The sequence below is a fragment of the Larus michahellis genome, chromosome 3, assembly GCF_964199755.1.
Source record: "Larus michahellis chromosome 3, bLarMic1.1, whole genome shotgun sequence".
NCBI lineage: Eukaryota > Metazoa > Chordata > Aves > Charadriiformes > Laridae > Larus > Larus michahellis.
The window spans coordinates 23,430,344-23,448,623 of NC_133898.1; the positions used below are offsets into that span (position 1 = coordinate 23,430,344).

Below are 18,280 nucleotides of genomic sequence, written 5' to 3' on the forward strand. Positions count from 1 at the left end.
AATTTTAATCAGCTTTCCTCTAACTGTTCCCCAACTACATTTTTTCCTCCCGCACCTCGTTTCTCATGCTTGTTATTCTTTAGAACAGTGTATTTTGTCCTATGCTAAAAGGCAATTCAATAAGTGGACTCAACTTAGTTTGTACAATTGTATCTTAAGCATGAAAATATTTAGTTTCCGTGGCCTATTTCAGTTAAGAAACACTGACCTGGTTCTAGTTTTATTACTTTAATTGCTGCTAGCTCACCCGTGTTGATATTTTGAGCCTACAAAAAAAAAAATTTAGAGAGCAGAACACTGCAACCAGCTCTGCATTCTCAACTTGACATTCTCTGACAGCACAAAGAGAAACTGAGATACACAAGGGTCTAAAACAGCGAAACCACTCATTTGGGGTTTCTTTTTGGAACCCAAAACAAGCTCAGGAGCTGCCAATAAATTAAAAACACCTTGTATATTTATGTTTCAGGCAAGGCTAGATTTTTTTTTCTCCTAAATACACCATGCATTTATTTTTTTATTGGGTTTGCAGCATGTATTTTCATTAGATAGGCATCATTATTGAGCTCTGTTATATCCAAAGCACTTAATTAAAACAATACACGCCTGTGCTTAATGACAGTGAACCAAACAGCAAGAATTCTGTAGCTAGCATGCTCTTCTCTAGTACACGTTTGTAGTAAGCACTCTTCCAACAAAACTTCTCATCCTGGATCTGTTTTCTACCCAGCAATTCTGTGGCCAACTTCAGCAGCAATTACTCAGCAGCTTAACTGCATTTTGTACAGGGCTCTCATGCTAAAGCCTACATTCCACTGAGCAAACAAGGAAGCTACATTTTTTTAAAGCTATTAAGAAGCAACATAAATTATGGTGATAATGATTTCTCTTCTAGAACTGTTGCATTTGGCTACAAACTGAAAACCAAGTATCCATTTACCCAGTGCTTTCAGGACGCTTCTGTGCCCCGACCCCAGCTATGGGGAGAGGGCAGCAAAGCTGCACCCCAGCGCTGCAGCAGTAGGTCCTGAAGGATGCTCAGCTACAGCCTCTCCTCTCCCCAGGAGAGTCTTGGTACCCAGCGCTGCGCTGGACCACCCCCGTGCTGAATGCTGTGACAGATCCACTCCCTGCACAGCAGCTTTACAGCGGCTTATGGTCTTGTTTAAGGTCTTACACCTTTACAGTGGCTAATGGTCTAATTTAAGTCACTTTAGGAGTTCGAGGGCTCACACCTTTTATGAACTGTCCGTGAGACTCACCGAATACTGAAAGGTATTGATTCTTAACATGGCAGCTTGAGAGCTGGCTGTTGAAGCACAAGTGGAGGGGGGAAAAACCATAAGACTATAAAAAATAGCTAGTAATAAAGTCTGGAAATAAACACAGTGTGTATTTCTGGGTTCAGAGATCTACTCGGGTTGTTGCTAGCGCAGCCAGTCTCAAACCTCCCACTGTTCCTTGGTGTGGCAATGCTCTTCTGCAGCGCTGGGAGCGCTGGCATTTGCAAATAATTTCCAGTCAGACGGTTATGGATAGATACCAAGACCAGTGGGTATCCTGTAAAAGTCAAGGAGTAGTCCAAACCTGAAAGACTGTAGAAAAAAACAACTAAAAAAAAATTTCTCTGGCAGCCTTTCCTGTAAGTCCTTATTTGCCTACCCCACCAATGGCAGCAGTGTCTCCACTTGCCACTGTATGGTGGAACAAAGACATCAAGAACAGCAAAAATAGGAGTTCCTTTCATCTGTACCAGAGAATGAAGGCAACGCATGAGAAAGTGTCACCACTGAAACATGAGCTAGGATTTTTATTCCTTATTTCTCCTCCCCACACATTCTTTTCATAGTGAGAAACAAACATAGAGGCAAGATGTTCATGCATCAAAGGTCAGCATTTTTTAACCTCCAAGATTAACAAGAAAAATTACTGAAGATTTAACGAAGACCTGACATCACCAGGGAGTCTTGTTAATACTTAAAGACCTGTTTTGGGGAAACTTGCACTAGTAAGGTAATCAATGAGACACAGCTGTAGTGGATACAAGTGAGGCGATCCTGAAGTCATGCATCCTGCATGCAGCTGGGATGTGCAAGCCAAGCTGGAAGAATTTCACAGGCTTCAGAGGCATCACTAGTCTAACAAAAAATGTTTGGTAATTTTAAAACTTTATTTATTTTTAACAATACTGTGCCCAGCTGTCAGGAATTTGTTTCTCTGACTATGTCTCCATAGGTCACTACGCTCTGCAGAGTGCTACGGCAACTAAAGCCAAGAGAGGATCTAGTGACAATTTTGGATCAAATCTGATTAAAACATATGAGGATACTCGTCACAAAGTCTTCTGTGATGGGGATGCCAAAACCCCATCAATAGTAGACAGACAAATCTATAGATACATCTAGAGCAGGACATGTAAAATCCTAGCCAAAGGAATAGGGTCCGAGCAGTAGGCAGCCTCGCCAAACTGCAGCTTGCCCTGTAAGTGCTCTAACTCCCAGCCTTTCCGATGATGAGGTTACCAGCAATAGCCAGGAGCTCTTCCTCCCATCCCTGTTTCTATGAGCAAGAGCCTGCAACTAATTCCTTCACACGCAGGTTTCACTATGTCCATGGGAATGCATTACACGGGTTTTCCAGAAGCAAAGATCAGCCTATAATGCCTGCATCTACATGCAGTCACTTTACTAAACGTGTACAGCATTTATACAATGTCTGCTCTGGAAAACCATATAAGGATCTCCATTCTAACAGTGGCTAAAAGAATGATACTCTTCCAGAGATCTAGATTGCCGTATCTGGGGAGGAGCTTAAAAAAATGCACCAACCGCTAAGTCAAGCTGGAGAAGCACTACCTAATTAAACAGGAAATAATTGCTACTGTCTCTGTAACAGCAGGATATCAAAATATTATATAAAAAACTGTCACCAACTAGAAATAAAAGCTAGAAAAATCCAAGTTTTGTTGTTATTCCATTATACAAAAATTCATTAATCAAAATGCCTCACAACTGGAAAGGCCTTATTACTCTGAAACAGAGAAGGAAGAACAGCGTACAGGGCAGTACTCGGATGGGCTCTATCAGGGAAACACCACATAGGAGAATTGTAAGATGCTGAAAATCTTTGGAAGGGTCCACTCACACAATCACCTCTGAGATGGCAAATGAAGTTCAACCTTTATTAAACCAAAGTGATGTTGGGTTTTTCCCCAAATATGCTGTGATATAATCATATGAACAAAAGAAATGGACCTACAATCGCCTCAAAACGTACTTCCAATCAATGTGCGGTTACCACTAAAACCAAAAGAACTAGGATGGGGGCAAACAAAACAAATTATTAATGTGCTCTCCATCGGAATACCGCATCCAGCACTTGTAACCCAAACCCCAAAAAGTGGCATAAACTGCAGAGGTCCTGGGAACAGGGACGATTAAAATGGCAATTTCATGCCAAGACACAGAGAAGTCTTTCTAAATCAGACATGAAGTAAATACAGACCCCAAAAAATTAAGTGACCACCTCAATTAACTCTGTAAATATTTCCTGAAACTGAGCAGGACAGGACAGTGTCTCTTTTTTGCAACCAAAAAACCCTAACCCCTAACTCTTCTTTTACACTTTGCTGACCACTCTACACAAATTCTTTGTAACAGTGAAATAAAGAAACACAAAAGACAGAAATTACTTGTACAACAGCATAACTAATTTTCACCCTTTCTAGCAGGTGTCATTTTGGATGAGAAAATTTGACAGAAACAGAAGGTGAAATTCAAGAATTTTCCTGACACACAACTGCAATAAGAAAAGCAATTTTGCTATCAGTCTCTAAAGTAGATTTTAGATGAAGCTACATTACTTGTCAAATAAGTTTATTGAGACACAGGAAACAAAACCATGCAAATGAAAATGTGATATGCAACACTCAAGAACACTCAACTCCACAAAACCACTATTACCAGATCGGCTGTCGGTGTTTTGTTACAGATACATAAACCATCCAACAAAGTAGTAACTTGATTTCACCATTAATTTTAGCCCTCTTGAGAGGACACATCTCTGGACAAGGGGACAGATTTTAAGTCCTGTGTTTTACTTAAACTTCTAATGATAACTTTGTAATATTAACATTTTACCTATCTAACATGGCAACGTAGCTTCACTGAAAAAAATTTAAAAACCCAATCATCATGTCTCTTTCAGACCCTCACTGAAAACAGTGTTGTGTCCAGTATTTATGTCCCTGGGATACATTAAGAACTAAGCAATCAGATGAAGCTTCATCTCCTACAATAAACTTAACTGGTGCTAGTTAGAGGAGACACATTATTGTGGACTGTGCATATTTGATAGAGAGCTAATGGCATGAACAAGTTACCCATTACCTTTCTTATAATGAATTCATTATCGTCTTCTCCAAGGCCTCTTTGAAAGCCGAACTTGGGTGGGAGGGCAGATAATTAAAACATAACGGTTCACGCCAAAAATCCGTACTTGCAGTGCAGTGCACTAGTGCATTTCCAGGTACCAGCTAAACAGCAGGACTCACAGCAGCAGGATCACATCAATCTGACCCATATCCTCATTCCCTTTGAGTCTCCACAGTTCAGCCCTCACCTCTTCAAATTCTAAGATCTCCAGAGTAGAGGCTCTGCTGTGGAAAACACACGGATAAAATAATGCTTCCAACAGGCTACACACAACAAACTTCAAAAATAAAAAAGAAAAATATAAAAAAGCAAATAAAGCCCAAACAAACACAGACACACTACTAATTATCTCCATGCTAATCATGGCAGAGGAACACAATGCATGAGTCCATCCCAGCTTGCCAAATTGCAAATGCTTGTCCAAAACAGCATCCAAAAGCAATCTGCAGTCATTCTCTATAAAAATACTTCCCTGTCAGCTCAGCAGCCATGGGAAAGCCTTGAATTAGACTATCTTCCCCCCCCCCCCCCATACCTTTTGCATAGACTAAAAGAACTGCTAAGACCTCTCTCTTCCATGTGCTTCTTTGCAGGTAGAAGTCACTTCTAATTGTTCATCCACTTGGCAAGTTTTTCCATCTTCCACATTGTGCCCTTGGAGTAACGCTATCAAGCGGGAAAAAGCATTATTTCTGATAGAAATAAGTCTCTTCACCCTAAAAAGCTAAAGCATACCTGTTAGACACATGCAAACACTGCAAAGAATTAATACAGAAAACAGTTTATTTTCCACTCCAAGGGATATCAAATAGTGACATTTCAAACTCATCAAGGCAAGTTTCAAACTCATGCAAGGCACATTGTAAAGCATACATCTAGACCTTAAAAAGAGCTGGAGACTTCTTCAGACAAGGTGTGCTACCTAAAAAATACTGCTGAAGGTGAAAATCCATTTACATTTAATATTACCATATTTGGTTTTACAGTTCTGCAAACAAAGACTTTCTCTCCCAAAGAAACTCCTCCCAATATCGAGAGGCTTTGCCTAAACAAGGATTAGAGGACTCTGTCTCATTACAATATTTTACAGTAAAAACATCTAAAACACTAGTAGGCATCTTACACCTCTCCTAAAAAACAAAGAGAGAAAAGTAATGCCTTTGGACATCCAAAGAAAGTAAGGTGAGCTATCAAATGGCACAGAGTTCGTTCGGATCATCAGGGCCCTGTCAGACCACTGCCATGCTGCTCTTCAAGTGTACCAGGATTCAAGTTCACTTTGGCACAATGCAAGAAAGCTACCGATTCCCAGCAGTAGAGATCTTCCTGTATTTGTATATGAAAGCATCCGTCTTTCCAAGACTAACTCCATAAATGCCATCTGGCACCAGAGACCCAAAATGTGTCTGTTGGCTGCTGAGACAGGACTCTTCAACACCATTCACCGAGGAGGAAGAATTCCCATCAACATTCAGGGCTTTTGCAGTGGCAGTCTCACTTGCGCCATCAGAAATGGCATTAGGAGAGTCATTTTCGGCACACTTGGTGATGCCATCCATGCGCTTATGGAGATCTTGGCTCAGCAGCAATACAATAGTGCCTCCAACACGAAGTACTCTGGCAATTTCAGGAAAAAGAAAGGTTAAGTGTTCATCCTGCCTGGCACTCATTCATCTGTGCAGAACTCAACACTGCTGACACTTCAGATGCCAGCTGCATTTATAAAACATCTAAGCATGTTAAGGGTCATAGCTCAACTCAGTAACCTACATTTCCAAATGGAATTTAAATTCCCTATCTTCATAACCCTTTCTAAATGTGGGAACTGGGCCCTTTCCTGACTCCCAAACATTTCCAACCTCAGGAGTTCTTTCCATTAGGTTAGCAGGGAAGACAGGCTCAGTTTTTTTGTTCTTGGTATTCTTCCAAGGATCGAGGGCAGTTATCACCTTCGAACCCTGGTTTTGGGTTGCATGAACCTCCCACTAGTCTGCAAAGGAACAACTTCCCAGGGCAGCAAGACCTTCTCAGGCTGGTAAGGCAATTCTGAAGCTGACCTTTCCCTTTGGAGACTTTAAGTCTGGCCTTTCTGTGTTCCACCAATCCTTAATGGCTTTCAAGCTCAAGAAACAGAGAAAAATTAACCATTGTTTGCAATCCATTTTTCTTAGTACGTCAGCAAACATTACACTTGGCCTTGAAAGAAGGGGAAAAAAGACCATCATGGCTCTGTGCAGAGCAAGTGGATTGAACAGTCTTACTGGTGGAGCTCTCACAGTAATGGTCCCTTCCTCACCTCCACCTTCTCAAGGCAATATTTTGCTTAGGATGGCCCAACAGAGCAAATAAGACCAGAAGACAAGCACAGGCAAAGGAATGGACGGTCAGCGCAAGCCGATGTAAGATTGCCCTGCCATTCTGTGGAGCTTTCTTCATCATCTTTCCACCACATTCCTGCATTGGATGAGTGAGACCAACACCCGATGAAGACCAATCCTACAGAAACAGCTTGCGTTCAGCCAAGAAATGAAGTAAATGGCCAGATGGTTTGAACTGCCCATTGGAAGCAGCCCGCTATTAGCTTGGCTCAACTCTGCCACAAAATTAATGATGGGTGAAAGATGAAAGGAGGTATCTAAAAGCAGAGCAGGTGGCTAGCTGGATATTCCAGTATACGCTAACAGAAAGGAAAATGCCTACCACCATTTTCTGGTTTGAGATCATTCTTGCCAACACAGGCTGGTAAAAGCTTGGTTGTGAACCCAAAAGGAAAGCCTATGATTTTATACAAGCAGACCTCAACCGAGAAAGGATTATTGCTTTATTTGGCTGGCCACGCTTTAAGTTTCTCTAGGTCATCATCTCCTCTTTCTGCCTTGTAAAGAACATTTGAGCGTGACTCAAATATTTCACCATCATGCCTTGTAAAGAATATTTGTGAGTGTGGCTCACACATATTTCACCATCATGCCTTGTAAAGAATATTTTTGAGTGTGGCTCACGCAAGGAGCTCATTTCCTTGTCAGCCTGTGCTGCCAGCAGCATGTTCACAGCTTGCAAGACCAGCCAGGGACAAGTAAAGGACCCAGACATTCACAGCCTGCACAGGATCAGACTACAGAGCAGGACAGTGTTTGGAATAAAGCAAACCTGAAGCTGACCGAATGCTTAGTACCACAAACCATCACGACATTTACACCAAACCCCAAGCATGTCAAAGGCCACACATACCTCTCCATTTCCTGGAGAATATCTGGTAGGAGCTGTATGTCTTTTGTGATCTTGAACTTCTTCCCAAATGGAATATCCGAAATCACAGCATCAAAGCTTTCTGAAGGCAATGGCAATGCTGCAGAATAAAGGCAGGTCTTTACATCTGACTACGTGAAAAGCAAACAGCAGCTATGCCCCCTTCACCTTACAAAACTGTCTACCACTCAGATTCACAGCTGCTTCTGTACTTACCCTCACAAACAGCACTACAAAGCCACCAACATAGTGCAGACTGGGAAAAGACAACTGCATGAGAGTGTGCCTTATCTTGTAGAATCCCTGTTACTGGTGATATGTTTGCCCTGAATAGCACAACTGCATGGTACCAAACTAACTGCTCCTTCTGAACTCACAGTACATCTTTACAAGCCAAATGCAAAAGAAGAGGTAAGCTTGCAAGCACTTTACTTGGCACAGATGTCAGATACACACATATGAATGGCAAGGAACCACACATTAAATTCCTCTCCATACCCCTTTTCTTCTCCCAAGAATCCAGTTACAGCCAGAATCACTCCCCAGAGTTCCTGCATACTGGGAATAGTCAGTTCTCTTGTCCACGATGCAGCACTGCACCCTTGTGGTGATGAAGGCCGACCACATACCAGGTTGTGCTGGCCAGAGTGTAGGCAGCACGTGAAAGTTCAAGACTATGAGTTCTCCATCCCTCAGGATGCTCAAAATTCGACTGGACAAGGACCTGAGCAACCTGACCCAGCTTTGGGGTTAGCTCTGCTCTGAGCAGATGACCTCCAGCTAACCCCAAAGCTCGGTCAGGTTGCTCTCACCTAAACCCTGCTGTGATTCTATGCCAGCCTTTGCAGAACTAGCTGGAGATGTTTCCTGGGCTGTTCTTGAATCAACTCTTGCAGCACAATTTTATCTACAAGGGGAAGGACAAGTTACTTACAGTCCCTCTCAAAACATGCAGAAATAACAGCTTCTGACCACTGACAAAGACAGCAATTACTTATTCAGTATTAGAAAAGCTCGACATCAAAGTACCTTCCATTATCCAAGAAGCCAAGCCCAACCACAGCTTTTAAGTGAGAAATAAAGCTATATGTAGTCTTATAAAAAAGAAATAATATTTTTTTACAATTCTGCTAAGAAATAAATATTGCAAGGTAAAAAAATATGCATACTTCATCACCCATGCACAGGTAAAAACACTCAGCTTTTGTCTGTCATTAATTTCATAATTTAGTCTGTCATTAATTTCATAAAGACTAATTTAGACTCGGGCTTTGAGGTCCAGAAGAAGGTAAAAAAATTATTACGTTCTCTCCAGACTAGCTCATGAAGCTAGCAAACAGATTCCCTCTTGCAGGAGAAAGATATCATCATTTAAAATACTCCTACTGCAAAACATCGACAATTCAACATTGAGCTTAGTAAGTCCCCACTATTATCCATTTGGTACATTTAAGTTACAAGGCACATTTTATCTGGATTTGCCCTTGCTGTGTTCCCATCAGACACTAAAAACCTCTCACATGGTATGTACTCTTTCTGGTATTCACGCATTTACCATTAGGACAGACAACTACTGCCCATGTCTGACAATTATTATTCTCATTATCTCCTGCTGAGTTTATTCTTGCCAGTGTTCAGAGGCGGAGAGAACAAATAATTATCTGTTTGCTAGCACTACAGAGTCACTGCTCAGCTATTTGTTGAGAGTTAGCTCTACTACACACCACCTCAAGAAAACCTAGACTACCTGTACAATCCCAGAACCACAAAAAACTTCAAATGTGTCTCACTTGGAAGGCCCACAGACATACCTGTCACAGAAGCTTTAAGTAACTCAATCTTATCCATCAGGCCTGCAGTCCTAATATTCACATCTGCACCCTCTAACTGTGAATCACTTATATCAGCACCCCAATAACAGGCTTCCTGTTCAGAGAAAAAGAGAAAAGTCATCTAGTTGACAAATAGGTGTATTTATTTCATAAACCCTTCTCTGAACTGCCTTGTTACACAGCTCTTCCACCACAAACCCCTTGCTTGGGAGATCTCGTACCATTACACAGAGCAATACATAGACCCAGATGACAGAAGAATGGGGGAAATCTGTGCTGTCTTCACTCCTTTCATGTTCTGCTTAAGACACTTGTAACTTACAGAAAGATTGAGGCTATGTCCTAACAGCAAGACTCCAGCTAGCTACAGCCAGCCACGCTGCCTCTAATACTGACAACTGACCATACTGTCCCATTGTCACCTCCGCTCCCAGGATAAGTCCAGGCAGTTTTAAAAGTCCATGGCTGCCTCACATAAACCCTGCAGTATAAATCCAGGTCTGCCAGCACCCCCTGCACAAGTACACAGGCATTGTTTTACATTCCCGTGAAGGAACATTTCTACTAAAACACTTTCAACAACTGCCTAGAAGGATCAGTTTGGTCCAGCTTTCCAGTAATGGACTTTGGTATAACTGCGGTACAGATTTTTCTTGATGCAACTACAAGCCATCTTGCAAAGGTCCTGCCTGTTGCAACTGTGATACTCACAGGCCACTCTTTGGCAGCTTCCAGCAGTATTGTTCCTAGCCCACACATGGGATCCAGCACAGAGGCACCTGCCTACAGAAATAAAGGGGTTATTGCATCCCAAGCAAGACAGACTCCTCTCCCAGGACAAAGATTACTCAGGAATGTACAGATCACCTACCCACCCCTGCTGAATCCAACATAGGTAACAATAATCACTGGTTTACCAGGCCAAACTTGCTTCTAAGATAATATAGTAAAAACCATTCATCGTTTCACTAAAGACAATGCATCAACGCATCTTGCCTTGAGGTGACATTTAGGGGAAAAAATTATGAACGGACTACAGATGGATATTGGTCACACTTGCTTCTGTTTTCCCTTGGGAGAACAATCACAACCAAGGTTTAAAGCCTGGACAGTGAAAAAATCTTGCCATTTAGACATATATATTCATACAAGGAATAACACCTCGGCTGAGAAGGACCTGAGATTACAGCAGATATCCAGCTGAACAGCAGGTGACAGCACACTCTGATCACAGATAAGGCAAAACCTGTCCACGTGCATTAGAGCATGGAGCATTAAAATCATCACACTTCTTCAAAGCTTCCAGCTCTGATGAGCAGCAGCCCCCTGTTCATTTGGGACTCTACATCTTTGCCATGAACATTCACTTACAGTGATTTCAGCCAGAGATGCCATGGCCCACGCAACTGTTGACCGCAGTCCTGCTGTTTTGATATACTCTCTGTTTGCCAACGGAAGCCTGCAGACAGCAAAAAATCAATGAAAGATAACAGTGCAACCACCCAGAAAAGCCCGTGAACTGGATAGATCTGCAGTTTGCTTTTGTCCATAACTCACTGCAAAGTCTGGCCTACGTGCTCCAGACAGACCACAAGACTAATGTGACAATCCAGTGAATATTAAACCAGAAGATATATACTCACAGTGGACAGCAAGACTATTTAGAAGTTATGCCTGTTCTGATAATGCTAAGACAAATCTGGTGAGGAGAATGCCTACCTGAAAAGAGGAATCCCCACCACAGAGTGAATGTCATTAAGATGTACAAAGATCTGAAAGAGAAAAAAATAACATCAGCAACCCTCAACCTGACAATAGCTTTAACTCATTTAAACCAAACACAGAAGATGTTTCTATGAACTTATGATCCTAGTTTTTACGAACAAAATTGCATGCTTTAGATAATTATGAATAATTGCAAGAAATCACACTAGGTCATCTGAATGCCACTTTAAAGAGGATTTAAGCAAGCTGGGAGGGTAATTTTGTCAGCCAGGAATCCATCAGCAAGCACTTGAATCTTTAAGGGAACTGATTTTTGTAACACTGAATGGATATTCTTAATTATGAAACCATTTACTCTAAGCAGGAGAAAATTTCTTTAAAAAAACCCCAAAAAACCCCAATTTCTTTAAAAAAAACCAAAACCAATTGCCACTAAGCAGTATTTCAGATGGAAGGCAGACATAGGTAATCCTTCCAGAAATATAGGCAGCTCAAAGAAATTGTCCTCCTGTCCCATAGCGAGCATCCCAAAAGAAGACTGAGCACCACAGCAGGTCTTGCAGGACTGTAATCCTTCCTTCCCCAGGAAGCCCAAAGAGAAACATGATCCTGCTGAAAAATCCCAGTCCTCAGCACTTGAATGGTTCCAGAGCAAACATCTGGACAAGAACAGAAGCCCCGTTTGAGTCTCAACAATGCTGTATTTGACGGACAGCCTGGGAAAACCAGAGCCAATAGATGAACCCAGAGCTTTTACAGAAGGCCTCAGACCTCCCAGCATCAGTGCTGAGAGCAGCTTCCATACACCAAACAGAAGGACAGAGAAACAGCTTGTCAAGTGCAGTGAGTCCTTTCCGAGGCCTCCAGACACCTTACACCATGGAGGGTGCCTTAAACAAGCTGCTTGTCAGGGGCAGGACCTGGGAAGAGGCTCTTCCATAAACGGCATTCTCAAATCGAGATCGTTGAGAAGATGACCCTGCTGCTCACTCTCTTTGCCCTGCAGATGCTAACCTAGCTGCCCAATGGCTCAGGTGATCTCCATTTCCAACAGAGTCCAGCAGTTTGTAAGCGTGGCAGATCCCAAAACATCAGGATGGATCCTGCATGGTCCTTCCCCTGACATACAGGCCCATGCTGGCCGGTCTGGTATTTAAGTGCTCTGGAAGGCGCGCGCACAGTGGCTACTGAAAAGCTTTGCTCAGCGCTACCAGATGATCTCCAGTTAAATTCAGCAGCAGAAAGAAGCAAGGAGAGGCCACCGTCCCATGTGCAAAGAAGCAGAGAACAAAACAAAAGATATTGGGGGCAATTCTGGAAGCAGCAACAGGTCATCTGGCAGACAAGCACCACTACCTCTAGATCCGGGTACCGCAGATCAACCCGCCACCCACACTGCTTCATGAGTGCTACGCCGACGGCTCTTCCAATCTCCTGCAAGGGGGAAGAACAGTCACAGGCAGTAAAAATAACAGAATTAAGAAAACTACAGAACAATCCTCACAAATACCTGTAAAAAGAAAGAGTCTCTCTCTATCCCAAAGAGAACAATTTGTACAAAGACTGCAAGAGGTAGAACAGGGCAGAGAGCATGTCAGCGAGGAGCAGAGCAAACACACCACAGGACAAAATGACTATCACTCAGATGGAGTGCGGGAGGCTGAAGTTCAAGTCCTGCCCAAGGTACAAAAATATTTGTATTTTAGAATTTTTTAGAATTTAGAATTTTAGAATTACATATCACAAGCAGAAAATTTGGCTGTAAACTAGATTAGCTAAGAGAAAAACCTGAGAATGCACAACTACGACACGCAGTTTTAATGCTTTTATGGCATCTAGAAAGCTTTGACTACCTTCAGAGTATGAGAATTCAAACACACAGCACAAATTTAAGTAACCATTTGTGTTGCCAGGCTCACGTATCCCATCTTCCCAGTACTAAAGCTGGGACTGTACTAAAATGCAGTAAAGTACTAGCTTTAGAAGGAACAAAAAAAATATCTAGAGAAACTACTGTTATCTTCAAGTAAGAGAAATCTACATAAATTGCAGTCACACAGTTTTTTTATTTTTTTATTTTTCCTCACAGTAGAAAGACATTATAGATGAGAAGAGTGCTGAATGGAAAGGGCCCCTGGAAGTCTCTACACCACCAAGCTCTCCCAAGGACCAAGATCCACTTCACCCAGGACTCATCCCAGGGCTGCACCCGCCCTTCAGGGGAACTAATTCTCCCCCGTACCCAGCCAGAGCCCACAGAAGCTGCAAGTTCTGGCTTTTGTCCCCTACATTGTCTGACACAACTGAGAGGAGTCTGGCTCCATTGTCCTTGCAACAGCCCTTTAAGTAGCCGTGAACTACCATCAGGTTGCTCCTCAGACTCCACTTGAGCTCACAGGCCCAGCTACCTCAACCTTTACTCATCCTCAATAAAAGGCATTGATTTGAAAAATATTCAGGGCAACACTTCCCAGAAGTTAACAACTGCCCTTGTATTTCCACTTGTTTAAGGTAAATGCGGGTTAAGGGTTTTTTTGAGAAAATACAGAAAAAGCCTCGATAAGTTTGTTATGCTAAAAGATACAACACACAATTGAAGTGACAAATAAACTACACATCTCCTTTCACCTTTGCTAAATTATTTTAAAACATAGATACTTTAGCGTACCTGTGAAGGAAGTATTTTGGCGGTCGCTCCACTACAACGACAAGAAACTCTGAAACTGAAGTTAAGCTGCTCACTATTCGCAATAGGCTTCTCTCCACTGCTTTTGGAAGGGTCTTCTAAGGAAGTCTCGCTTTCAGTCCGGCAGTGCTGATCGCTCTTTCTTTCTGGTACCACACACCCCTCTCCAGCTCCTGCCTGACATTCCTCAGACACAGTCTCTCTCACTTGTTCCGTTTTCTGCCTTTTAGTTGCAATATTTGTCTCTTCTTCTGATTTTCTCTTCAGAGGCAATTGGTTTTCTTGAGAGACATCATCTTTTTTCTCCTCATGCCCATGAAAGTTTCTCCAAATAGAGATAACATCCAGCCAATACTTTGGCTCCTCAGTGACAAGGCTTTTAATCTCTTGCAGCATTTTCCCTGGAAGAAAAAGCAGTTTCAGGGTAAGCAGTTCAGTCTCAGCATTTGATTTTTCCTACAGATTGTGAAGAGTTGTTAACAGAGACTGTGTTCAGATTTCATTCCTGTGTGAATCCAGGAAGTATAGCAGCAGCAGACATCACAGGCACAGCTGAGCTCTCAACACCCACATACCCCACCAGCAGAGACCCAGGTATCCCTCTGATTATAAGCTCTGCAGAACCAAGATTCAGTCGTGTGGGGGTTGAATTCCGCAGAATTCAGCAGCTCTAGAAAACCAGAACACCTCTGAGGGTCTACCATGCCATTCTCCCCAGAAAGCACTTGGTCCAGAATGTGGGACACTTTCAGGACTGAAAGACAGACATGAACACAAATGGCTTTGATTCAGCTCAGAATAAAAGCCACAAGTTTATTCTTTAAGAAAGGAAATCACTCCTTGCTACTCATCAACCTGCCTTCAACGCTGCAAAGTCTTCGACACATGCCTAAACTTACACCTTTGGGCAGTCATCTTGAGCTAGCTACGATAAGAGAGACACCAGGAATATACAGGCCAATTCACTTAAAAACCTTGAAGGTGGTCAAGGCTCGGGGGCAGAGAGGGTGAAGAGAAAAGGTATTTCTTTTTCTCATTTAGAATAATGGTTAACTTTGATCCTCAAAGCTGAAGGCCACCTGTGATCTCCTAAATAAAGCCACGCAGATATGAATACGTCTTACTTGAAGTTCTTATTCCAACACTGACAAATAACGAGACCTCTGAGTAGCTGGGATTTACAAGAAATCTCTGTACTGAACAGTTAAGTGACACAGGATATACATCTCAATCCACTTTGCCTAAAGGAAAATGTGACTCATTGTTAAAATGCATACAAGGGGTCCAGAACTGGACTGCAGTTTTATTAATTTTTTAGAATTTTTTTTTGGGGGGTGAGTTGTTACACATACACATATACATACAGTGCCAGCAGAACACACGCTAGTAAAATACCTATTTAAAACATTTTAAATCCATTTTCAGAAATAAAAGCATAAAACATATATCTGGGTGAAAGATACTTCAGAATTGATTATTGCCGATTAGAACTACAGCTGTTCGTAAGCAAATAAAGTAAATCAAATGTTAACTTTATAAGTAGGACTGGAGTTGGGACTTCACCTCTCTGCGTGCCCAGCTGTGAGCAGGCCGGAGGGGATGCCCGCGGGAAGGGGTCAGTGTCGCACCTTTATTTTGAGAAACCGTCAGTGGGGTGCGTTTCTTCAACAGCAAAAAGAGTCTCTCTCCAGACTTCAGTTTCCTCAGCTCGCCCGGCTCCGCCTCTGTGCTGAAGAAGACCTTTCCTGTGACGTAGTCGACCTTGGGGGAAAAATAGAAACCGACCCAACCCAATGTGGGACAGTGTTTGGAGCGAGCACTTCCAGTGGCCCCACAGCCCCTCACACCCGCTCACCCCTTTGATGTCAAAAAGAGTTAAAAATCCACTAAACTGAGCAACCTTGATGCAATGGCTTACTGCAAAACCATAGCAACAGGAATAGAAAGTCCCTAAAACAAAAAGCCCATAAACATCAATAATCCAATTTTGAAGTCAGCCATTGTTCCAAGCGGAGCCCCAACAGAACAGAAAGTTAAACAGTAACCTAGAGATAACTGATAGGATGAAGGTATAGCCTCCAATTACCTTAGATAATTTTAATACTAAAAATCACACCACTAGGAGGAAAATTATATGTAAATATAAGATGACCTTAATATAACAGGCCAGACAGAAATCTAGATGTGCACAAATGAGTTTTTGTTACATAACTACCAGTGATCAAACAGTTATTTTGATGTGATTTTCCTTCGTTATCTTTTTGTATAAAAGACACTATGTGTTTCCTAACAGGTACGCTAGCTTAGCAAGCAATTGCCTAGCATCCTTTTTTGCACAGAACTGGAATAAAACAAAAAACTGGAAAAACTGGACTAAAACAAACGGCTGCATCCCCAGCAGTGTGGCCAGCAGGGCGAGGGAGGGGATTCTGCCCCTCTGCTCCGCTCTGGGGAGACCCCCCTGCAGGGCTGCCTCCAGCTCTGGGGCCACCAACAGCAGGACATGGACCTGTTGGAGCGGGGCCAGAGGAGGCCACGAAGATGCTCAGAGGGCTGGAGCACCTCTGCTGTGAGGACAGGCTGAGAGAGTTGGGGTTGTTCAGCCTGGAGAAGGGAAGGCTCTGGGGAGACCTTAGAGCCCCTTCCAGTCCCTAAAGGGGGCCTACGGGGATGCTGGGGAGGGACTCTGGATCAGGGAGCGGAGCGATAGGACGAGGGGTGATGTTTTTAAACTGAAAGAGGGGAGATTTAGATCAGATATGAGGAAGAAATTGTTTACTGTGAGGGTAGTGAGACACTATCCCAGGTTGCCCAGAGAAGCTGTGGCTGCCCCATCCCTGGAGGTGTTCAAGGCCAGGCTGGATGGGGCTTTGAGCAGCCTGGTCTGGTGGGAGGTGTCCCTGCCCATGGCAGGGGGGTTGGAACAAGATGTTTTTTAAGGTCCCTTCAAACCCAAACCATTCTGTGATTCTGTGAAGTATCTTGGCTCCGTGTGCCGGTTGGTTTTTGCACGCCGGGTAAAGAACCCGGATCGGGAAGCACCGTGGCGGGGAGGAGGGTAGCGCCGGCCTCGGCTCACCGGGGGTAGCGACGGGACACGGCCTGGCCGAGGGGCAGCTATCCCTGCCCACGGACGGTCCTTAGCGGTCCCCTCCGAGCCAGACGGACCAAGACCGGCCCCTCCGGGTCCCCCCTCAGGCAAGCGGCGGCACAGCCCACGTCGCGGCCGCCCGGTCCCGGGGCGCCAAGCCAACCAGGCCGCGTTCCCCGCCGATCGCGACGCGGACCGGATCGCCGCGCCCCGGGTGGGCACCGGCTTCGTTTCCCCCCTCACCTCCGTGGCGCCGAGCCGCGCCTGCACCTCCCGGGCCAGGAAGGGCTCCATGCCCCGGCCTGCCGTGCAGAAGTATCGCCCGCCCCCCGCCGCCATCTTGACCCGCCCTCAGGGGCCCGGCCCTCCTCAGGGGCGGCTCTCCGCCCTCAGCCCGCCCCGCTACCAGAGGAAGGGATGGGAAAGCAGCTGATCGGGAGTGTGTTTGTGCTTTCGGGGGGACGGATCTTCACCCGCCCCCCCGGAACCATGGCGGCCTGAGGGAGCGTGGGTGCAGGCCGTGGGACGAGTTACCGCCAGCAGCTCCTTCTCTGCTGCAGGAGCTTTTCTTCTCCAAACTACTCTGCTGCAGGGGGGAGGTTCTCATCCCCCCATCCCACTTCCTTACGTGGAACAGAGCCAGAGCATGAAGTGACGCGGTAAAGTCCAAGTCCAGGTGGTGGGCTTCTGGTGAGCCCAAAAGCAAACCCTCCAACAGCAGGGAAAGGGAAGGTCTGTCTCACCTACCACAGCTGATGCATCTCTGGATTAATTAAAACTGAAGCTGTCCCTTGGCAGGAGCAAAGCCATCTCTGCTCCGGACCACGCTGCTCTCCAACAAGCGCTCAAAAGCCAAAGGTGGGAGGGAACAGATTCAGTCTTAAAAATACCCACTGTCTTTGTTCTCTTCCCTCAGTCAGCCAGGGATTTTTATTATGGACTCTGGGCCACCTCTGGAACAGCTGAGCACCTTGCAGCACGAGCCCAGCCATGCACTAGGTCCACCTGCACTGTGAGTGGTCATGGCCAACAGCTGCTGGAAGCAGCCACCAATTTAGGTTATTTAATTTGTGGGCTCTCTGCATGTCTTCATCTGAAGACAGTTACCCAAACCCATCAAACTCAGTGGAAAATAGAGGTCCCCTCAACAATCCCACTATCTTTCACTATTTTTGTGTTGATGCCTGTAAGACACAAGCTGGTTAACAGCTGCGGGAGAAGGTTTTTGAGGAACTGGAGGCACTGAACAAGCTATATGGTGCTG

General features: G+C 44.2%; 1 protein-coding gene across 3 annotated transcripts; it reads right to left on the minus strand.

Moving 5' to 3' along the window:
• Window positions 1-3,860: 3,860 nt before the first annotated feature.
• THUMPD2 (THUMP domain 2 tRNA and snRNA guanosine methyltransferase) lies at window positions 3,861-17,376 on the minus strand. 3 transcript variants are annotated; one of them, XM_074579149.1, is made up of 11 exons: window positions 17,260-17,376; window positions 15,554-15,686; window positions 13,908-14,326; window positions 12,596-12,673; window positions 11,234-11,286; window positions 10,886-10,973; window positions 10,226-10,297; window positions 9,494-9,608; window positions 7,665-7,782; window positions 5,879-6,050; window positions 3,867-5,099 (listed from the first exon to the last, which is right to left on the minus strand). In XM_074579149.1, exons 1-11 carry the CDS (start codon window positions 17,353-17,355, stop codon window positions 5,040-5,042), a joined length of 1,404 nt encoding a protein of 467 aa, XP_074435250.1. In that variant the 5' UTR covers window positions 17,356-17,376; the 3' UTR covers window positions 3,867-5,039. The 3 variants fall into 3 exon arrangements, 2 of the variants coding, with proteins under 2 accessions (XP_074435249.1, XP_074435250.1); XM_074579148.1 differs by having other exon boundaries at window positions 3,861-6,050; XR_012586031.1 differs by lacking the exons at window positions 3,867-5,099; window positions 9,494-9,608 and having other exon boundaries at window positions 5,201-6,050.
• Between the last annotated feature and the right edge of the window lie 904 nt (window positions 17,377-18,280).